This window comes from Exophiala aquamarina (genome assembly GCF_000709125.1).
Source record: "Exophiala aquamarina CBS 119918 chromosome Unknown aczIA-supercont1.20, whole genome shotgun sequence".
Classification (NCBI taxonomy): Eukaryota; Fungi; Ascomycota; class Eurotiomycetes; order Chaetothyriales; family Herpotrichiellaceae; genus Exophiala; species Exophiala aquamarina.
In genome coordinates this window covers 447,318-469,594 of record NW_013550568.1, presented here as the reverse complement: position 1 = coordinate 469,594, position 22,277 = coordinate 447,318, and the positions used below count along the sequence as shown (strand labels likewise).

General features: G+C 50.1%; 8 protein-coding genes across 8 annotated transcripts; 2 read left to right on the top strand and 6 right to left on the bottom strand.

Moving 5' to 3' along the window:
- Positions 1-720: 720 nt before the first annotated feature.
- A1O9_12055 (60S ribosomal protein L11) lies at positions 721-1,316 on the bottom strand (the record flags this gene model as incomplete). Its single annotated transcript, XM_013399201.1, has 2 exons — positions 721-1,097; positions 1,166-1,316. 2 exons carry the CDS (start codon positions 1,314-1,316, stop codon positions 721-723), a joined length of 528 nt encoding a protein of 175 aa, XP_013254655.1.
- A 616-nt stretch (positions 1,317-1,932) lies between these two features.
- Positions 1,933-2,625, top strand: A1O9_12054 (small nuclear ribonucleoprotein B and B'; the record flags this gene model as incomplete). The annotated part of the gene is made up of 2 exons (XM_013399200.1): positions 1,933-1,992; positions 2,044-2,625. 2 exons carry the CDS (start codon positions 1,933-1,935, stop codon positions 2,623-2,625), a joined length of 642 nt encoding a protein of 213 aa, XP_013254654.1.
- Positions 2,626-7,791: 5,166 nt separating this feature from the next.
- On the bottom strand, positions 7,792-8,763 carry A1O9_12053 (uncharacterized protein; the record flags this gene model as incomplete). Its single annotated transcript, XM_013399199.1, has 1 exon — positions 7,792-8,763. A coding segment is annotated over one exon (972 nt), but the record flags the coding sequence as incomplete, so codon positions are not given.
- Positions 8,764-10,381: 1,618 nt separating this feature from the next.
- On the bottom strand, positions 10,382-11,911 carry A1O9_12052 (uncharacterized protein; the record flags this gene model as incomplete). The annotated part of the gene is made up of 1 exon (XM_013399198.1): positions 10,382-11,911. One exon carries the CDS (start codon positions 11,909-11,911, stop codon positions 10,382-10,384), a length of 1,530 nt encoding a protein of 509 aa, XP_013254652.1.
- Positions 11,912-12,445: 534 nt separating this feature from the next.
- A1O9_12051 (uncharacterized protein) lies at positions 12,446-13,822 on the bottom strand (the record flags this gene model as incomplete). The annotated part of the gene is made up of 1 exon (XM_013399197.1): positions 12,446-13,822. One exon carries the CDS (start codon positions 13,820-13,822, stop codon positions 12,446-12,448), a length of 1,377 nt encoding a protein of 458 aa, XP_013254651.1.
- An 869-nt stretch (positions 13,823-14,691) lies between these two features.
- A1O9_12050 (uncharacterized protein) lies at positions 14,692-16,161 on the bottom strand (the record flags this gene model as incomplete). The annotated part of the gene is made up of 1 exon (XM_013399196.1): positions 14,692-16,161. The coding sequence occupies one exon, from the start codon at positions 16,159-16,161 to the stop codon at positions 14,692-14,694; it is 1,470 nt and encodes a 489-aa protein (XP_013254650.1).
- A 672-nt stretch (positions 16,162-16,833) lies between these two features.
- Positions 16,834-18,628, top strand: A1O9_12049 (uncharacterized protein; the record flags this gene model as incomplete). Its single annotated transcript, XM_013399195.1, has 5 exons — positions 16,834-17,256; positions 17,304-17,409; positions 17,456-17,521; positions 17,587-17,680; positions 17,743-18,628. The coding sequence occupies 5 exons, from the start codon at positions 16,834-16,836 to the stop codon at positions 18,626-18,628; spliced, it is 1,575 nt and encodes a 524-aa protein (XP_013254649.1).
- Positions 18,629-19,970: 1,342 nt separating this feature from the next.
- A1O9_12048 (uncharacterized protein) lies at positions 19,971-21,597 on the bottom strand (the record flags this gene model as incomplete). Its single annotated transcript, XM_013399194.1, has 3 exons — positions 19,971-20,686; positions 20,802-21,456; positions 21,523-21,597. The coding sequence occupies 3 exons, from the start codon at positions 21,595-21,597 to the stop codon at positions 19,971-19,973; spliced, it is 1,446 nt and encodes a 481-aa protein (XP_013254648.1).
- Between the last annotated feature and the right edge of the window lie 680 nt (positions 21,598-22,277).

Genomic DNA, 22,277 nt, shown 5'->3' with positions numbered 1-22,277 from the left:
GATTTCCTGGATCTTTTTGAAAGTGAGAAAGCGTGGCGCTATGGGTGGGGTGTTAAATCTAACACCATGGACTTTGGGCAGACAGAAAGGCCGTACAGACATATTTTGTGCATATATCACAACACGTCAATCCGGATACAGTCATTGTTCTCCATAGCACAAATTATTTGGGACATTTGTGCTACATTGATCTCGAGCGTGCATTCGTTACCTTTCTGCTGTCTTCCTCTAAATGGTGACCGCCAAATCTACTCCGAAAGAGGCAGGAGATTATTGATTGTGGGTAGTATTACATTTTTGGCTGAAACATATACTGTCATCAGCGGCAGGCATGTCGGACACAATACAAAAATGAAGGGATGAACGAGAAGGAAAGGATGATGGCTTTCATCTGTTTTGTCATTTCAAGAATGATGCTGTGCTTGCATCACATTGCCTTTGATACATAGAGCCCCTGTACCAGGCGAGACTCGAGTTGTTTGTAACAGGGCGAGAAAGAGTGCACCTGATAAATCGACGAGTGCTGCTTTTTTTGAGTGGTCAGTGGTTGGATCTGGAAGTCGACTTGAGTTCGACACCAATCCACCCAACCCCGTGTTATCTTTTGCTAGAAGTAATATTTTTTCTTTGTCGAGGCGAGGTTTCCCCACAAATGCCCAGCATCATCCATCACCCACGCACGCTCCATGAATGTGCGTGCAGCAAAGCAAAAAAAACCATTTATCGGACAATGCCCTCGAATCGCGTCTTGAACCACTTGATGGTGTCGTCACGGCCGACCTTGTGGGAACGACCGACGGAAGACTTCGCTCTCCGTCGTCGGGCCACTCTAGCACCGGGTCTGCTCATGCAGGTGTAGAAATCCATGCCATAGATACCGATCGCAGGGTCGTACTTGATGCCCAAGTCGATGTGTTCGGAGATACCGAAGCCGAAGTTGCCGGTCTCGCTGAAGTTCTTGCGGCGCAGTTCGTATTCCTTGACCTTGAGGCCTCGCTCGAGGATTTCCTCCGCCTTGGGTCCTCGCACCGTGACGTGCACGGCGATCTTTTCGTTACGTCGGATGCCGAAGGATCGGACGGTGTAGCGGGCCTTGCCTGTTGAGAGGGGAAGGTTTGTTAGCAGGGCAAAGACGAGGGCGGATGGTCTCTTGGTGGCAGCATACTGTAGACGGGAGTTTGACCAGACAGTTGTTCCAACACTTTGGCGGCACGAGTGAGACGATCACCAGATTCACCGACTGAGATGTTCAAGACGAGCTTGTCAATACGCAGCTCGCGCATGGCATTGGAGCTCTTGTCGTTGCCTTCCGCCATCTTGATGGTTTTTAGATGGTGGTGTTAACGATTGCGACAGAGTTTGCTTAATTCCAAGCGCGAGGTTGTGTAGAGAGCGAAAGCGAGAGGGACTAATTGAGGTTGTGCCAGGGAGAATTTCCGTAAGTGTGGGAGAATGATTCTTGGCACTATGCCAAGAGTCGCCGATGCACTAGGCTGTTTTGGGAAAGCCTTTTTCGAGCATGGGGCGACGCCTGGGGCGGCGAGACAGTCCTTCACTTAAAGTCCTTGCTAGATCACTATCAATTTCAAGGACAGTCAGCTCAGGCCTGCTGCATTTATCTCTTCTCCCTAGAAGTGTTGCAGTCACTCTCTGACTCTCGAGGTTTGGGCTGCGGCCGAGAACCACGAGTGTACCTGTATTTTTGAACTTCAAAACACTAGCACGCTAGTTGTCCAAGTCGCATTCGTGCGCGCGTTGTTGGCAAGATGGCGAACAGGCAGGGGAAAATGGTATGCTCGCAATCCAGGAGAGATGTCCTTTTTACACATTGACTGCCACTAACTCTACCGCAGCAAAATCTGGTATGCGCCGAGAACAATCCGACCTGAGCTGGATGGTAAACTGATTGACCATGTCTAGATCAACTATCGCATGCGCGTAACGCTGAACGATGGCAGGCAGATGACCGGCCAGATGCTAGCATTTGATAAGGTCAGCAGAAACCGTTCTCCAAGCTTGTATGACTTCTAATGGTGTCTCTAGCACATGAATCTTGTCCTCGCCGACACCGAAGAATTTCGCAAAGTGAAGCGTAAGCAGAATAAATCCTCCGCACCCGCAGCACCTGGATCCGCCGCAGCAGCCACAGTTGAGACAGAAGAGAAGAGAACATTGGGACTGGTTATTCTGCGAGGAACGAATATTGTATCGAGCAGTGTTGAAGGACCACCCCCATCAGATCCCTCATCACGATTGGGTCAATCTGCACCGGGAGGTGCACCAACCGCTCTGCAGGCCGGCACAGGAATCTCGAGACCAGCAGGTCGTGGCTTACCAGTTGGTTTGGGCGGCCCAGTAGCTGGTGTGGGTGGACCACCACCTCCAGGAGGGTTTGGTTTCCCACCAGGAGGCGGTTTCCCAGGAGGGGCTCCGCCGCCAGGATTTCCAGGACGTGGTGCCGGCGGCCCGCCAGCTGGAGGACCCCCACCAGGCTTTGGTGGTCCGCCGCCTGGTTTCGGAGGCCCCCCTGGAGGACCACCCCCTGGGTTCCAGCCTCCTCCTGGGTTCCAAGGCGGACCGCCCGGGCAGGGAAGGGGATATGGACCACCTGGCTTTGGACGGTGAATGAGGGATTAGTGAATTTAAATATTGACCAAGTCTGCGAAGGCGGTTACGGCCGCGGAGCCATCATGACTTGCAGCCTCGTCGATCATGAACCAACACAAGGAAAAGTTGCCCTCTGCATCAACCAAGACGACTCGGACTTGCCTGCTATAGACAGCGCAAGCACGATGTGAATACGACGTGATCGAATCTTCACATCCAGCATGGAGCAGTCATTCGGTGCAGGATAAAAATTCCATTCCGGTATTTCAGTCAGGAAGGGCCGGGAACTGATGAGATGGAGGCGCTGGATACGCTCAAACCTGACGCTTCGACGTCTTCATAGCTCTGAGGAAAAGGCCCATAGCTTCCAAGGGCAGAAAGGACGACAAAGCACTACAGATTAGCAATCAAATCGAATTGCTGATTCGTTTGCATATTTACTTGAACTTGATGTGTGGTTTCAAGGGCAAGGTACTAATAAAAATAGGTAACTACCTAGGTATAGCTCCTAATTCAGACAAAAGTGTGTGCCAGAGGCAGAAAGTAATAGACGTCCAGTTACGTCCCTCCACTTTCCCAGATCAAGGCATCGCTCTTGCACGTTTGGCGAACCAGCTGACTAGGTAGATAGATCGCATAGAGCATGAGTTTCTGTTGGCGCCGCCAACTGCCCTGCGTTGGGCTGAAACTTGATAGCATGATGCTCACATTCTACCTGCAGCCTCGTTTCTGAACTTTCGGACTCTCCACGCTCAACGAGGTGAGGCACAAGACCTTATTTACCGTTCTCATTCGACTAATCAATCTTGTCAGACTCATAATGGAACCTCTCAGCGTGACAGCCAGTATCATCGGTATCCTCGACCTAACCTGTAAGCTCATGCAGTATGCGAGCAGCGTACATAAAGCATCCCGACAGAGAATACAAGTCGCCAGGGAGGCCGTCACAATTTATTCCCTATCAATTCAACTATAAAGCGAGGTTGATCAATGCAAAACCGACGAACCGTGGTTCAATGAAATAAAGCTTCTCTCTACCCACGACGGCGCCCTCGATCAGTTGAGATCCGTTGTTGAAGACCTCGTCGCGAAGATTGGCTCAGGCAGTTTGATGAAAGCCTTGACTTGGAAGATTACCTTCAAACAGGTAGACCATGCTCTCGTCCAGATTGAACGTTTGAAGTCGAGAATTAGCATAGCATTGCAACATGATCATTTGTGAGTTCACTGTTTTGAATTCCTCAAGTTGTGTACTAATATATCGGAGCAAACTCTCTCAAGAAATTCAGCATCAGATGAAATGGCAGCCAGATGGTCAGTATCATGGTTGCTCCTTCCCAAGAGAGTCTAGAGTGATAACCACGTTAGTTTGGGATGGAAAATTGGCCCGCTAAACTCAACGAATGGCTACGATGTCCCGATCCAACAACCAACTATAACAAAGCGCTGGAATAGCGGTAATAAATACGGCACGCTGGCTCTTTTAACGTTCAACGATTCCGTACATGGAGAGATGAGGTCGGCGTCTTGAGGCTGATGGTGACCTGATTATGACTCTAAGATTGCTCCAGTGGCTTTGTTTTGCTGACAGGAAGTTGGGCTTGCATGAGTTGGTCGATACCTTGGCCACCGACTTTGAAGGCAACGAATGCCTTGTGATGGAAGCCAGGCCGGGTGACCTTCTTGATCTACTAACTACTGGCTCGAGCCTCGTCTCGCTAACCACAAAGAAGCTTCTACAGAGAAGGGTGAAGTGTCAGACAGGTGTGAGCATAGCCCACTCCTCCCTCCAAGAATATCTCTTGTCGGACAGAAACCCGTACGGCCTTCACTTTGATTCGAATAATACCCATAAACTTCTCGCAGAAAGCTGCTTGATATACATTCGCTCGGTGTTTCGGGAAATGCGATCGCTAGACATTCCAGACTACGATAAACGCAGGGCAAGCATTCACAAATCCGTGATTAAAAACCACAGTCTGTTGGTGTATGGAGGAAGAGAGTGAAATTCGCACGCTCGAAACGTACCCCCTAAGTTCCACTCCGAAAGACTAGTTCGACTATCGTTGAACTTCTTCCAGGGCAATGCCTGGACATTGGACCGTTGGTGCTTTTGGGGTCGCGTACCCAAACCATCCTCAAAGAATCGGTTTACGCGAGGCAGGTCGGCAAATCCCCTATCCTGCTGTATTATTGCAGGTATAGACCATGCAAGCAGTACCCTGGCCAAGCTCGAAAATTTGATGAGCTATTCTGCTTGCAGGCACGGAACACCTCTGCAAGCAGCGGCATACTGCGGAAACGTGGAGATGGCCAAGATGCTGATACTGAAGAACGTGAACCTTGATTGGGACAACCCGGGGTGGGAAACGCCCTTAGAGTTGGCTATGATAAAGGGCATGTCCACTTCGCTCGGTTGGTTCTTGATGTAGGCGCAAATTTGCACCAGACAACGGAATTGGATTGCAATCGCGAGAAACGAGCCGTCTTCGAGCTGACTCAACCTTGTTCGGTCGACTACAGTGTCTGCTCTCAGCCATTGCAAATCGCTCCATCATCAGACAACGAAGGTATCATACAGGCCCTCCAAGAGTTCGGAGCCCTTAACTTCCTTAAGGAGTTTTGTTGCGAGCAACTTTGCAAATTGATAGCGTTGAAACCACAGTCCAAAGCCTGGATTCCTGAAAATGCACTTCTTTCTAGTAGATTCTGGAGCATCCCCTAACACATTAACGAAGAAGGGGGAACGCTGGTTCATCATGCATTTTCTACGGATAATGAACAGCTCTTGTCTCTACTACTGGAAAAAGGAGCTAATGGCAATCTCATCGATGCATATGGGCAAAGTTGCCTCGACTATGTCGCCACTTGCCCAGACAAGCTGACGAGGCTGTGGAAGTACGGTTGTAATGACGGCGCGCTTCCTCCACTGATTCGTCGGTATTGTCGATTAGATACACTCATGGCCTCTTCCAAGCGACTTTCTCCGCTGTGCAAATTGCCTCAAGTACAATGGGCAGCTGGAGGATGCTCGTTTTGCACTGAAGTATTATCTTGAACACTGTCAAAAGAATTTGCACCCGCTGTGATATCAGCTCGAGAAGAGAAGATTCCTTGAACCTGTGTTTGACCTGCCAAGAGTGCTGGTTGTGCGATGCATGCTTACTAGAAGATGAAGGCCAAGGATCAACACTGGCGTCGAAGAATCTATGCCGGGGTCACAAAGTCATGAGTGTGCCGAAAAGCCTTCGTGAGGAGAAAGCTCCAGGCCAGCTTTCCTGGGCTATGAATACTTTTGTCAAACATATAAGAGACAAGGATTGACATGGAATACGACGAGGCTGCTCTTGTGTTTGCCGACCTGGTAGAGAAGCTGTGAGGGCAGGGCTTGAATGACTTCGACCATGCGGTTCTTCCGTACAGATCATTTGAGGTTGAACTGAGGGAGGTGCGAGCGCCTGTGGGGGGGGGGGGGGGGTGGATTACTTCGAAGGTCTGGTTTTTCTAATTTTATCTGAGTATAGAATCGAGAGGAGGAGATCCTGTTAATCATTTCGGATGCTGCTTCTTATGCGCGTCAACCACCAGACCCGGCAGTAAAACAGAACGGCTTCTGGTATAACGTGTTGTGATGTCTCGTGTATAAAGCACTCTTTCAGAGGAACGATTAACCGTCGATGGAGCCCGCGAGAATAATACGAATCTCGGTGTTCGATGCGCGTACTTTGCTCGTGAAAAAATTCCCACAAATTTCAACGGGCGATAGTGGTTGGAAAAACGAGAACCGTGTGTGGTGGTAAACAGAAAATAGTTCATCTATAGTTATGTAAACTTGTGCGTGTTCGTGTTCTTGTGATTCGCGTCATCGCAAACTTGAACAAGCTCATGTGTGATGAATAGTGCGGTGGTTTGCTGCCAAATCGTTCGCATTCGAGTTGCTCACAACGAGATTCGGGGCGCCATGCTATGCCCAAGAATCGACGCACGTTCTCGAGGCATGAGGGAGGCACGAGGGAGGCACTCACAAGTTGAGGTCGTTACACTGTTTCCAAGGGCAATTTCGACAATCGATGCTTCGCACGCACAACCCACATGCATCTCTTGCGTCTCGAGTCCTAAATGGTTGTTCAAGCCGGGAACGACTCTCATTCAGTCTCGCACCTGCCCTCGCGATTACTCTGGAGGAAGGTCGTGACACGTATGCGCGTCACGTCTGCTCGTACCTTCCCTCGCCTCACGATGTAAGAGCTGTTAGGGAAGGAACCAGTGGACGGCAATACTATAACCTTTCTCTCGTCTCCCCGATTCTTTTCCCTTTCTTCTCCCCAAAGTCTACATTTTGGGTTTGTAGCAATGGCTTCACAGCACCTGTGGCCAGCAGGCGGCATTATTGCCACACTCCTCTCCCCCTTTGCACCAGCTATGGTCGACAGGCTGGTAGGCCGCGTCCGTCGTATACCCCTCGTCGGCCGGATTTTTTCTTTTCTCTTCCCCGAGGAAGAAGGCCCTCATCCTACTCAGCGGGACGTGGTGCCTCAGGTCAGTCCAGATGCTGAGTCCGTTCGTCTGCTGGGTGATGCTCTGCGAGGAGCTGTGCAGGAAGAGGTTCTCCTCGCTGTTAATCGGTCCCAGCTGACTACTGATGTTTTAGAGGTCAAGGAGATGCTTCGGCGCTTCTTCGATGCCGAGAGACGGAGGCAGGAGGACGCTCTGGCCTATACCGACGATACCTACACGGTGACGAGCACCATCACTCGAGTTCGCTAACTGTGGTGTAGGTCCGCTGGGGGAAACCCCGGCGGCGACCAGGTCCGATTCCTGGTCGCACCAGCGACGGCTTGCACTTCTACGCAGTGCTGGTGACGAGTAGCTCTTCAATGAGTGAAACCAAGACAGGCCCAATCAAGCCCAACTATCATTGCCAGGCAAGTTTGACCCTCTGAATAGCCCACAACCATTGACTCACCATTGCCATAGGTTCTTGTCGTTGCCTAGTCTGCCCCAACCTCGCTGCTCTTCTATCACGAATCAGAAGTCGTGTGCCACTTTTTTCCCATGCTTCGACCTCAGAGTCCTTGGCGGACGTGCTTAAATAGCCTAGATTCGGGGACAAGAGCTGTAATACTATGGCTTCGTAATGCTAAGGAGGTGGGATTCTGTCCGAGCAAATGAGATAGCATTTAGGGATTGATATGGCTCAAAATCTGGATTGTGTTCCTTGTCCGACTCAAAGACCGCTCGAAGATCCCTTTGCGAGAGTGTCCTGGCATCAAGCCGCAACTGAGGTTCCCGATGAAAAATCTGCTCATTGGGCAGCCCGTTCTGGTATCTTCGTCCGTAGTTCCTCCAAACATTCAGGGCGATAGTGGTTCGACCCCCGTCGCCTTTTCGCATGTCTAATTGGTGGTCGGTTTCGCAGAACGGACACTTGAAAACTTGCGATACTTCCGAGCCGGCTATCATACTCGCGACGACTTGCTCGAGAGGTTTCAACGTCAAATCAACGGGTCCGTAGGTACAATGTAGATGAAGGCATGCATTCCTGCCCAGGAGACTTCTCATCGTCGTCATTTCTCCTCCTGGTTCTATTTCCACCCGCGTGTGACTGGCCAAGATGAGTTGACCGTCCACCAGCCGTCCCTCGTTCCTTCGTGGGACGCCTTGCCAATCCATACCGCTGATGTTCAAGATAGACACAGGCACACCATATTCGGGGCCATGCTCGGAGGCTCGCAGAATCAAATCGACCACACCTCGCCCCATTTCAACACACTCAATCCCGGCCCCGCTAATGTATTGACAGTAAGATAGGTAGACATCCTTGGACGAGTGGTGACGTGGACATCTGTACTGGAAGCAGGCCCTCGTCCGCCAACGATACAAAAGACCACAATAGCGGCAAGTGAGGAAGCCCGGATGGTCGAGCTCGAGAAGCTGTAACATTCGAAACTTGGTGTCCCGGTCACCATCAAGCGTCAAGTCGAGGTGAGAGGTGAGCAGACCCCGAAACCGATGACACGAGAGGCTGAAGAGCACCCGAGACGCCGGGTCGAGAAAGCCTGCAATGATCAGGACGAGTTCGTTGGGGAGGTCGAGGAGCGTCTTGTCCGTCGAGCCACGGCCGTCTTGTTCCTGGGTTGTTTCGCCCTGGCGAACATCACTCTGTTTAGTCCTTGAGCCAGCTGGGATGTCCAGATCTTTCGATATGGAGAACTTACGATTTCATGGCTCCTTTTCCATGGTAGGAAGCGAGCCAGTGTGCGAAGCAGCATGGACGGTCTGCCGCTCCCAGCCTCAACTTGGTCGCCCATTGCAGCAGAGGATGCAGTTGGAAGATCGGTTGGCCGCACGGGCAGCCTAGGCAGACAAAGAGCGACAATCCAAAGTTTCCCAGTTCTTGACGACGCTGCAAACAATGGGGGTGTTTTGATGAGAGAGAGAGAGAGAGAGAGAGAGAGATTTGAGGGTGTTTTTTTAAAACCAAAAAATATCGGTGCAAGTAATAAGTCAAACGAAAGCGGCATCAACTGAGTTGTAAGGCTGCCGTGTAAGTTAGTTAGTTAGTCGGGCAATTGATAGTCGCACCTTTGCGTTTAGTTTAGATGGGTATCTGACTTGGGCACTTGGAAGTTAGAACCCCTAAAGTAAGATTTGTCCTAGTTGACCTTGGCAACCCCCTTTGCAGGAACATTGGGTGTAGATCGCCAGAGAAATCCCTAAAGCAGCACTATTCCATTGCCTAAACCAGCGCACATTGTACAAGCACTTTTATTGCTCGACATCAGTTTGTATGCTTGTGTGACGAACCCCATAACTTCACATCGTCGACTGTCACAAGGACTCGGTTTCCGTTTAGGCATCCGTCTCCGCCACAGTAACCGGCCTAGGACTGACCACGGTCTGTTTCTCCCACAGCCCAACATATCTCCCACTCAACTATCCCTTGAGCGGTCGGCATGTGACCTTTTCCGTCTTGGCATTCATCAACGAAATTTAAATATATTGATTATGGTAAAGACGTAACGTATACGGCGTATAGGTGGCTACTACGAGAAAGGGTCACTAGAGTGAATAAAATATCATTAAAGAGAGATACCTAAGAAGTATGGCGCGAGCATTTAATGATAGAGGGGCCTAGAAACGGGACTAAGTACGGCTGATGAGAAGGATGAGGAGGGGTGAGCAGCTACCTGAGTAGGCTGAGCCGAAGTTGAGCTAAGTCACATGATGCGTCAGTAAAGCGGCAGTCCGTGGTCCGAAACGGGGTATCAAGACCAGACGCTTTGTCGCCCGCAAATACCAGGGCACACTCTGGAGGCTGGAACGCTATACTTGCCACACAGAAGCGGCAATGGAGAAAGCGGTCGTTCGAACGGAAATGGACCGTTCATTTATAATTCAGGCAGCATCTCAACATGGAACCACAGGTCCTGTCTTTCCCATCCGTGCCTCATTCTTGTCCTGAATTTCCCTATATCGAGCCACCTTATGACCAATCCGAGGATGAAAGCGCGCACGACAGAATCTATCGATGTTCAGATCTCACCACGGAGATCCGAATGCGACGCCACCGAGCCCGAGCGGATACTGAAGAAATCTACTCTAGTATCCTCGAATTCAACGAGGTCACCTGAACCCTGGATAGCACGACCTCGTTCATCTCGCTATCAATATCTTGCCGCCATCCATCGACCTCTCGGGCCGGGAAGTTAACTCTATAAATCCACGTTTTATACTCTATTTTACCTCCCTGAAAAATTGCCACCTGGAAATCTCAAGGTGAATTTTGCGCACAGCGGTGGTCATAGCCTATCGTCCAGATCATGCTACCCATTATTACCACTTGAATGGCCAATGCAATCGTCACACTGACCAGGCCATAGAACCATGCGTGTCTGCGTCTCAGCCCGTTCAATTCGGCCACCCATGTACTTACTGTCGTCGTGCAACCACAAAAACCGGACATGACACCTTCCAACGCCGCGCAAGCCGCCAAATTCGAGCCGGTCACCTTGGCCATGACCATGCTCGAATGTTGCAAATCCATGCACATACCTTCGATGATAGTACCGAAGATGTTCGCGATGAATGTGCCAAGTGGAAAAGCCGGAATACGAGCGTTGAGGTGTTTCGAGAGGTAAAAGCGCAGAATAGCACCAGGTGGGGCAAACACCAAAGCGAACGTTACTCGATATCGCCAGTCGTCGGACGGAGGCCAAATAGTGAGAAACGCAGCTCCTAGCCAACAGCCCCATCCAAGCGGGATCGCTAAGGGGTCGAGGAATCGGTGGAGGAATGTGGCTGGTAAACTAGGGAAGATGGGCTCGGCAGCTACCGCAATGTGAGCACCAGTCTTCAAGGATGCCAGACTGACAGCTGTTTGTACTATGAGAATGCCGATCGTTGCCATGAAAGAAAACCCGCCATTCCGGGCGTGGATGGGCGATTGTGATACACGGTACGGCTCTGCCGCCGACGGAGGCTCCAGGGTGTTTGAGAGCGCGAGGAATGCATCCGTAATAAAGGATGAAAACGATGTAAAGCTGCCACAGAAGCCAGTCGCCAGCCCGATGTACAATGGCAACGTCTTCTTTACCCTGTCTATTTCAGACGTGAGGGGTTTTTCACCGTCGTTCGCTTCCACGGTGTAGCGAAACAAGCGCCGATCCTCCAACAGAAACCCGAGAAATAGTGAGCCTCCTAGATTAGCCCACAGGACTGGTGACAGGAAGGGTGTATTCGGATAAGTCGATATAGCTTGTACGCCGAGTCGAGCCAAAGTGCCTAGAATTGCGAAGAACACCAGCCAGCTGATGGTACAGAATTCTGCATAGACGGAGTACCTGGTGGTCGATCGTTGAATTGGTTGTTCTTCGACACGGTCTGCTGAAGAAGAAGAAGAAGAAGAAGAAGAAGAAGAAGAAGAAGAAGAAGAATTCTGATTCTCTGTCAGTCCTTCGTAACGGAAACGAGTATCCTCCGCTTCTGCATCAGACGTGCTATGATGGGAAATTGGCGCAGGCACAGCAAGCTCTGTTAACTCTCCGTTGCCTTGGTTGTCTTGCTGCAGGACGGATGAACTCCGCCTTGCTTTTGCTTCCTCCTCTTCGTATGTGTCACGTTGGTCGTCATCATTGGCAGCAGGAGACGGTACCGCCAATTCCGTCAGTTCTTCGTCGCTATCATCTAAACCTAGCCCCTGGCGCACTGCTAACCTGGACTCGTTATCCTCTAGGCTGTCGGACCTGGTATCATGACGGGCAGTTGCGCGGTCAACATAGGGTTTTGGCTTGTGGGAAGACATACTACATGCCTCGAAAGAAGGAGAGGACAACGTGAGATTGTGCAGCAATCAGTAGGCTTGTGATTGAGCCGCTCTTTAGATGCCATGTTGCTTAAAATTACTTCCTTTCGTTTTCTACCGCGCCAGAATTTCATAGGGTGAAGAGGTCAGAAACTCAATGGCGTCTTGTCTGGCGGCAAAGACGGAAGTGGCGGAAAACACGGGTTTCCCCTCAAAACAGCCAGCGCGGTTTTTCAGCATGGGTCTCGCACTCGGCCTGACCACCTAATGGACAGTAACGAATCTCGATTTTCCGTCCCACAACACGTGCTAGATGCAGTCCGGAATCCCGGAGGACCCCTCGGCGGACAACGGATAGTTTGGAAAGAGGGAACGGAGGTGGATACTACATAGTTTGGGCTGCAAAAAATAGACACTCCGTACTTATTAGAACCGCTCAGTGTTCAAACTTTCTTCGGACGAGATTCAGATTGGGCCTCTGAAGGATTAAATTTGAGATTGTGGCATGGAGGCAGTTCTTATCCCATAAAATAGCTAAACAGTGTACGTAGGTGGTGGAATTGCCGGACATAAGTCGTCATCAAAATCAGAAGCCAACCCAAGTGGATCACATCCAGAGGCGCCAGCAGTCCCTCTGTAGTCTCGCCATTGAATGCCGACCAGATCACAGCCAAACTCATCGTCCGGTTCCACGCCCTCGTTAAGTCGACTCTCTAGCTCTCCTTCAGACTGTGGGATCACTCTCATAGGGACATTGCGTAGGGCAAATTTGTTCTTCTTCCCTCCATATATCAAAGAAAATCGCATTTCAATAGTGTGGAAACGTGCGATGTTGTACGTTGAGAAGTCAGGGGCTAATGACTGCCTCGGAATAGACAGATCGACAATATTGCTAAGGTTGACGATTGGATTTGGAGAATTCTCTGCTCCGTTCGGGTCTGAGCTGCTTGTGCGCGAGACAGGAACTATGCATGTCCCCTTTCGGATGAAAATCTTTCTGACCGATGAGCTGTGATGACATCCTGCTCGGACCTCTGTATGTCGGAAAAGGGAGAGGCTGAAGGAGTGAACAACGAGGTCCAGATCTTGTTCCACCACTCGCGGCTTCGGTCCGTCTGCTTCTGAAGGTTGTTCCATTGTGCAGGCCACCGGGACAGATAATGTCTGCCGCTCTTTGATGACGATCTCCTTTGGCAGAAGAACAGAAACGCATAGCTTCACTTCAGGCTTAAGATGTTTGTCCTTCCAGGGGAAGATTCGCAAATGCCGGAGGAAGTGCTGATGCGAAGAATCGACAATCGCACAGCTCAATGTGTGGCGATGAATCATATATATCCACTCATCCCCAGCAGAGATACGAGGAGACATTTCCAAGTTTTGCACGGGTATAGAGTAAGAAGCTTGCAACTTTTTACCTTTTGTAGCTCCGGATACTCTGTATGAAAGCACCGCTTCTAGCGTATAGCGCACGTTGCATGCGAACTTCCCCCGTTCTTGCATGCTCGGTGGCAGAGGGTGAGCCTTGTGACGTTCCACGACAAAGTCGCCTCTCCATCGACTTTTAGGGTAGAATAGCTCTTTGGACCCCGGCGGCACAAGCCTAGGGGCTGCGAAAAGTGGAATCCGAAATGCAAACGGCCAAAGGTGGGTTCCCTTATGATGAAGACCTTCGCCACTGTAAAGGTCCAAATGGCGACTGAACAGGTAAGTTTTGGAAACCACGTCGGCTCTGGAGGACCCGATATCGCTGTAGTTTTGGCTCAAAAATGCATTAGATTGACCTCTAAAGTCCATCTTACACGAGTCAATAATTTGATCCTCATAGTTTGTGAGCTTCACCACGCCCAAAACCATGGATCCAGGCGTAAATTGCGTACGATCATTGTGAGAAAGGCTGATGGAAAGTGCCATGGAGAAGATCAAAGACCAAGGCAACTCTTCAAATCAACAAAGTTATCACTGTTGACATTGCAACTCCGGTATTGCGGGTTCGTTCATCAACACCTGGGTTACTGATGGAAATTATAGAACCAACTCCCATCACTTGCACGAAGTGGCATCGTTCATGTGACAGTGTCAAGTGAAGCCACATTCGCAGCGAGACGAGCCGGAAAATACCTCCTGTACGGAATCGGTGAATTAAAATGGTGAGATGTTGTTGCTCAGCCAATGAGTTGTGACAGGCGACGAGGAGGAGAACAGTGATATAGCCAGCTCCCTTGGTTTCCTTCCGGGTCGGGCGGAAACAGCGGCCTTGTTGAGCTGCGAGCCCCAGCCAGCCAATAAGGATCATGATGCCGTGAATTCAGCGCCCCGGTTTTACCACTTTGAAGTATAGGACGGATGTTGGAGGTGTGCTGTGGGTTCTTGGATTGGAATGCTTCGGCGAGGACAGACTGTCATTAGCGCAGGAGAACTAGACAACCGCACTTTTTGTCTTGTAGCTTATTTTTCACGGGGAAGTTTTCGGCCACCGCTGTCTAAAAGTGACAGTGAGCATGACAATAATTAGCAATGGATCATGACGGGCAAGATAGTGAACCGCAGAGGCTACTCTACATATTACAGTTGGTGTATTGGCACAATATTATCATGATCACGGCTCAATGTCTACGGCTGCGTTAGAAGACAAGTGGTATATATGACTATGACCTTATCCTTTTCAATATAAGGAGTGTACAAGGAAGAAATCTTCGCGATGCGACACACCTGGTCTTGTGGCCGATGCCCTCGAACTTTATAGACATCGCTTATCCCTAGTGGGTACTACTGAGATAGTACTACTCTTCCATCGCTGGCACGACGCCAAAAGTCCCCAGCGGCATCTTATCCATGACGTCCCAGATCTGCAAGAAGCTGTCCACCTGACGTTTCAGAGCTGGCAGATCAACCAACCGTCTCTCATCGAAATCTCCTGGCATCTCTGCTGTCAGATACAGAGGAACGGTAATCAGGGAAAAGTTTGGCACGTGAATGTCGGTCAGTGGCTCGCCTTCGCCGAACTGCACGCCCTGTTTGATCGGGTCATTGACCCGCAGGAAACCTGGATAGGCTCCGTTCCAGAACTTCTCCAGCAGCGCTAGCATTTCGGGTGTGTTGGCATATAGGAGTTCATCAGTGAGATTTCCAGCTGAGTAGTAGCTGTTGGTGCTAAGATCTTCTACCCACTGGGCCGCCCCGAGATGCTCAACGCATGTGCTCCCCACAGCTTTCATTTCTCCATCTTCTCCTCGCCAGTATTGAGGATTGTCATTGATCCAGCGAGATGTGGCACGGCCTGTGGTGCTGAATGCGGGTTGATGCATATGGCCTGTGACAAAGACCAGGATCGTTGTCCTTTCGGGTGGATTTGCCAATAAATGCTTTGCTTTGGCCAACAGGGCTATGTGGCCATTTTCTTCAACCGTGTTGGTCCCGTCTGTGTGCGTGTTGAGGATGATGGACTCATTTTTGAACTTTGTCCCTTCCACAATTGTGTAAATAGTGCGAGTTGTCGTGTTAGGGATCAGCTCCCCGCTCAACGTCAAATGTGCTCTAGCGTTCTTTTTGGCTCCTTCGATGGCCGCTTTCGATGCATCTCCGGCTACGTACACCGTGGGACAACCCTGATAAAGTCGCTTAAACGGGGTATATTGGCCATACAGATTTCCAGGAGTGATATTTTCCCATGCATACACGACTCCTTTGACACCGGCTTCGCCTGCATTAGTTAGATTGGCGATTTTGGTATCCGCGGTCGTTGTTGGAACTCCAGTTTGAATATACCATTCCGGTTGTCCAGGCCATACGTGCAAAGACAAGCGCCAATCTGCAGGGTTATTCGTAATATTGACCACGGCGATCTTGCCACTTGCAAGTTCCCACTCTGGAGGCTCGTGAGGGCCCGTCAAGTCGACGAGCTCACCTTCTATGCCGTCAAGACCTGTGTTACCCGAGTATGGCGCATAGGCAGACACTGTAACCTCCTCGTCTCCAATGCTGAGTCTTGGTGGGCTTAAGGGCTGGTCGTTGTAGGTGAAATTCAAGTAGTCGCTGTATACCGGTAGCCCGAGCATATAAAGCTCACATTCAATATGGTCGATGAGCTTATTGTGGCTCGGTGTTCCTGTAACCCTGCTTTTCAAGTCTGCCAGAAAACCGATTTCTGCTGCATACCAGCCCAGGTCCGATTGTCCAACGACGTTGTTGGGCCAACTAAACAGACACGTTGCTGCTGCTATCACAGCAATGAAACGGTTTGTGGTAGCCATTGGTTCCGTCGTTCGCGACTCAAATAGCGGCACTGTTCAAACCCAACAAGCTGGAGTTGCTTCATGATATTTCTCTGGGAGGTGGTCCTCTCTCCATTTTATGGCTACAACATGCCAACGCCGGTGGGTGTTCTTGGAAATAGCCAAGGAATAGCGAAGTCCTCAGCTATCCCTCGTTTAGCAAAGGAAATCTTGGGACGTCGGAGCACAAGATGCTTACATTTCCACCGAACCTGAAATGATCGACCGACTTTTATGGTTTCCCCGCTTCCTCTCGGAAACCAACCGAGGCACGGAAGTCTTTGGGAAGAGGTTGGCTCAATAGTACTCCAATTGATCCTCTCGGGCCACGTTATACTTGAGCAGTGTCTGAACGGCAGTTGGGTAGAGGGTAGAGCCTAGTCCGACTGAGGGTTACGAACTTCTCCGAATCCACTCCATTGGCTTGAACGGTGGCTGCAAATAGTGCTCCATAAACTAGAAGGACTATGACGCGGGGTATATGCGACTAGCTATGTTCTTCTCCAAACGAATCCCTGGGCCCACTCGACACTTCCGCCGGCGTGCCGGTGGGACTATGTATGTAATTTATATACATGGTCGACATCATTGCCTGAAGGCGGCACGCTACGGCTGTCAATGAGTGTTGGCTTCGTTCAATATTGGGCAGCAATGGATTTCTTCTTCCTTTTGTCGCTCGTTGTGCTATTGCTGCTCACGGCAAGCGATGCAGCTCCCATGTCCGATGCCGCTCCCACGGTCACTATCGACTCTGGAGCTGTCTTCGGTATGGCAACATCGCTGGCAGGTGCTAAGGCTCCCGTGGACAAATACCTCGGAATTCCTTTTGCAGCACCACCTATTCGTTTCGCTCCCGCTGTCAAACCAACTCCCTGGGAGAAGCCTTTCAACGCTACTCAATATGGACCCGCATGCCTCCAGGCGTTCAATTATCCCGAAGCATCCAGAAATGCGTCAATGGCATGGTACAATACTCCACCTCCACCAGCGGGTGAGAGTGAAGACTGCCTGAACCTGAATGTCTATGTGCCTAGAACAGCCTCAAAGAACAAAACCGTGATGGCGTGGATCTATGTTCGTCCTGGCAAACGTATTGGAGATGCTTGCTAAGCCTTTCACAGGGCGGAAGTCTGAGAATCGGATACAACTCTCATCCAGCTTATGATGGTTCATACTTTGCAGCGAACCAAGATGTCATTATCGTGGCCCTGAACTATCGAACAAACGGTTACTTGCTCCTAAGCTTGATCTTAATCTTGGCTGACTCTTTCAGTTTTTGGATTTCCTAACTCCCCAGAGCTACCTTTAACAGAACGGAATTTGGGATTTCTTGACCAACGTGAGTGGAAACTCGGCCGTTGCAAGCTACTGCGCCTTTTCAGAATCAATACTGAGCCTTCATAGGATTTGCACTAGATTGGATTCAAAGGAATATTGCCGCCTTTGGGGGAGATCCTAAGAAGGTGACTATCTTTGGTGAAAGCGCTGGTGCTGGCAGGTAAAACTCCCCCCTCCGGCTCCGGCTCCGGCCGAAAATTGCTTTCGCTTAGTTCTGCTTAGTGTGGACGTTCTTGTGACGACAATGCCCAAAAATCCCCCTTTCCGAGCTGCAATCATGCAATCTGGACAAGCGACTTCCTACGTCAACACCACAAATGCACCTGGAGGTTGGTTTGCTTTATCGGCGGCGTTGAACTGTACACAGACTCATCCATCTTCGAATTTGACCTGTCTACGCAATCAAACTGCCTTGAAGTTAAAGAACACCATCGAACGTTTCGCACTACCCTTTCGTCCGGTGACGGACAATGTCACAACCCTGCGCTATCCTGAAGATGCTCGACTCAATCGCTCCGTTGCAAATGTTCCAATTTTAGCGGGGACGAATGCCGACGAGGCTACCTCCTTCATAGTGGGAATGACAAATGCTACAGCATACGTTGGTAACTTATTTCCCGGGCAAACTGAACTTGTCAACAATATCTTGTCGGCGTATCCTGCCACTGGCGCCGACCAAGTCGAAGACATCGTTAACGATCTCTCATTCCTTTGCCCGCTAGCTACATATACCAATGATAGCAAAAATGCAGGCTTTCCCACCTGGCGTTATTTCTACAACATGACGTTTCCAAATATCGGACTCGCAGGTCTTCCTAACGCAGGGGTATTCCACAGTAGTGAAATAAGTATTGTCTTCGGCACCTATCCGCGGACTAACGCTACTGAATACCAGAGGTCATTGAGTGATTACATGCAAACCTCCTGGGCTACATTCGCAAAGAATCCTCAGGGTGGGCCAGGATGGCAGGCCGTACCAGTGGTTGCCTCGCTAGGAACAGGCGGTGTCCTGAATACTCCTACAACCGCAGGGGCCCTCGATAAAAATTGTCATCTCTATAGAGAGACTTTTGAGGAAATAGGCATCGCGCCGAAGAGCGAAGACTGAACCCTGTCACATTGGGTAATCAGGAGATCAGATTAGGGTAGTATCTGAGAGAGTGAAGCGAAGACCAATGGCTTGCCAACTTCTGGTTACACGTAGGTAGAAATGGGCAACATGGCACAAGCCTTACTAGGACGTGAAACATGAAATTCCTCCAGTGACTAGTTAGCAGGTGTGCTATTCTTAGTAAATTATGGTTCGTATTGAGATGAGGTCTCAATTCCATGAACTAGAAGCACTCAGTCGGCGACTCAGCCATACGCGCTTCAAGTTTCATGCATCTGGGTGATGCGCGTCCGGATCATGATATTCGTTCACGAATTGCGCCGACCCTTTGAAGAACGGAGTGTCAGCTTGATGCATCGCATTAGAGGTCGCTGTGCAGGAAGAACAACAGAAGGTTGAGACGCCTCGATGGCGAGGAGAGAGGATGGGCTTCCCACCACCAAATGAAATTGAACGAGGACCACTTACACATTACTGGCTCCGAAGCCTCATAGTGCATTGCTTGAAACATGAGATCGAACGATTCTTGATCGGGCATCCCGAATTCAAGCTGTGACGGCATCGAGTTTTCGAATGTAGAAGTACTCGCTGGAGCATCATTCGTATTTTCTGTTCCGCTTGCAGGAATAGTCGCAGCTGGAGGATAGCTCATTCCATTCCCTGCAAAATTCAAATGAATGTCAGCGAGTCGATGTTTTCCAAAGATCTGCAGGAGCTCCTAGTTAAGATGGGATTGACACCATTCTAACAAAGGGATGCGCGATCGGTGTCTTGTAACGTCCACTGTGGTTGCATCATATTAGGAGAAGAGAACTATGGACTTACCGTAAGAGATTGTTCTCGAATTCTTGAGCCTCTGCATCATGTCCCTCGCCAGCCGCGCTGCATTTGAATTAGAACTGAGAGCCTGGAAGACTTGAAGGCAGACTTCGGCATCTTCATCGACTGCCAGCCAGTCTATATCTTTCAAGATCTCTACCTCTGACTCTGAGTTCAGATTGATGCATCTACTGGCAACAAAAAGAATTGAGCTAGCACAGAGGAGACAAGATATCATCTGCCACCAAGGAAACCCATACACAAGACTTTTTTTGTCGTTGAGGTTATGCAATAGCTTGGCAGTTTGTTGCGCCGCCTCAACACACTTCCGCTTAGACATAGAGATGCGATGAAACTCGCCTTGATACCACGCTGTGGAGTTGGAGTATGGCGCTGTCAATTTCGTAGGCGACAACAGGGGTCGGTGAATCAACGCTCTAAGATTGTAGAACTTCACTGCAAGCATATTTCGCTAGACTTTTGGTCAGCCACACAGAAACTCGGCTATATGACAGGCATCTCAGCAAACCTGGCTTTGAAAGGTTCTTGAGCTTTCAAAAACATGAGAGAGGTCAAATCTCAATTTTCGGTCCAGAATTGAACGCCACTGCAGCAATTCAGTGTCTAGAAGATCGATGTTCGACAACGTTGTGGCGATATCACTGGGCTTTTTAGGTGCATAAAGGTTGTAATAAACTCTTCCAATTATCTCAGAGAACTTTATCATCGCCACAAAGTAATCTCCCATCCAACCTTGCTGCGGGGCATTGGGGCGTTCTTCATGAGCTACCAGATCGACGTCCGATTGTTGAGACGGGAGTCCGACATTGAAATCATCGTCGCCAATGGAGGGTGGGCGTCCCAGCTGCAACGCAAGAAGGCGATCGAGCACAAAAACGGAGTACCAAACCCGACGATTTGTTTCGCGTGACACAATGGCATCTCCACGACTTAGACCACCTTCTTCCACGTGGAGCCCGATGCTCTGAGAGATTCTGGCTGCTAGTCCAAGTGTGATCCAGCACTGGTCGGTCTGGCAAGTGGCAAGTAGATAAAAGGATTGGGCAAGCAAAGCAGAAACATGCTCGACTGTATGTTTCGAGGTATACCTCTGGGAAATTGCAACGGCGTGCTCAAAATAACGGACATCTTGGTGGGAACTGGGACCATTCAAAGCTCGTCCATCATCAGACTCGGCGATCCTCTCGTAGCAGGAGCCAAGTGCAAATATTGTCACTGTAGAAGACATTAGCGATGGGTACTGGACATCTCTTGTCAATATACGAGAGATATAGCTTCCATCATCCACCATAATGCTAGGGCCTCTTGCCATCAATTTTGCGAGACTCACGTAGAATAGATAGCCAGGGACCGCGGAAGCCCTCTAGCGACTCCGATTGCCAGAACTTCTCATACGTCGTCCTGAACCTAGCCTCCGAGATGAAAGGATAAGCAATGTGGATGGTGGCGAAGTATATATTGACAAATTTATCGGCTGCTGTCTTGTGTGGCAGGCACCCTCGACCCGGCTCTGAGGTTCCTAGTTGAATACCGTCTTGCTCATAGCTGTCGACATGCGCCTCAGAAATATCTCTCTCTTGTTGGCCGAAGGTGGCTTCAATGGCGTGGAAGAATCGAATATCACTCGCCTCGCCTAAGTAGCGTTGAACAGAGATCGGGTGTTGATCGACGGCCGCTAGCTGCTCTGGTGAGGGACGATCACCATTTTCAACTTGCTTTCTGGAACGACTAGGAAGCTGAATTGAGGCGATGCGCAAGTCGACCATTTTGCAATCCTCTGGCGAAAGATTCTTGCGGAGATCCCGAACCAAGCTGTCATATGTAGAGATTGCGTCCATCAAGTTTTGCCCCTGAGCATTCATCGAGAGCAAATCTAAGTCAGCTCGGCCGCCTTCCAAACCTTTCTTGCGACCATCAGCCTCGTCCCAGCGACAAGCATAGCCATAGCCAGCGCAACGTCCACAGCTAGGCTGATTGCCATCGCACTTGAAGAGGTATCAATCAGCTTGCTGGGCTTGGAGTTGTGTCAATTGGTGGTGCGCTTGGCCTACCTTCGCTTTCAAATTCCTGCAACTGTCGCATGCTCGTGCAACACGCCGCCGCTTTAAGGTTGGCGGTGTAGCCATGGCAGGCGGCTGTCAAGGATATGGCGGAAAGGAAGCCTCTCCGGCACGTCCTGAAGTGCCGTGCACGATATATAGAATTCAGGTCAGGAACTTGATAAAACACAGCAGAGCCCTGTCTCCCAGGCTGTCTTGGTGGGGGCGGGGCACGTGCTCTTCTGTCGTCATCAAAGGCACCTCGTTGCCGTGTGTTCCGCCTGATCCGCGCAGTCCACGAGCCGAATTAGGATTCTGAAAACGGTCTCATTGGTAGCATTTCGGAAATGGTCTGCCGAACAAGCACTGCGCGGGAATTCTTGGTGTGGTGCTCGTAGATCGCGTTGTCTACATTGTAGCCAGCGTTCTTCCAGGGCCTTGGAAGCGCACCGATACTTTACGATCATCAACCCGGCACATGATGCGGTGTGAAGAGCTGTCTTTCTTTACTTGTTAGTAATTGGGAAGGTTGTTCTAACCAGAGTATTTGAAATACAGCCCCCGATACACTCCCTTCGTTTACGAGCTTCAGGCATCCGCGTGTCATGTTCTGAAAGAAATTGCTTGCGCGTGCGAATCGAAGGGCAAATGCGGACATATTCAATGTCTTCTCAGAGTTCCACGTCACCTGGACAGGATCGACGGTCTTCAAAAACAAAACGAACACGCGAGGCTTGCAAGCGGTGTCGCATCAAGAAGGCCAAGGT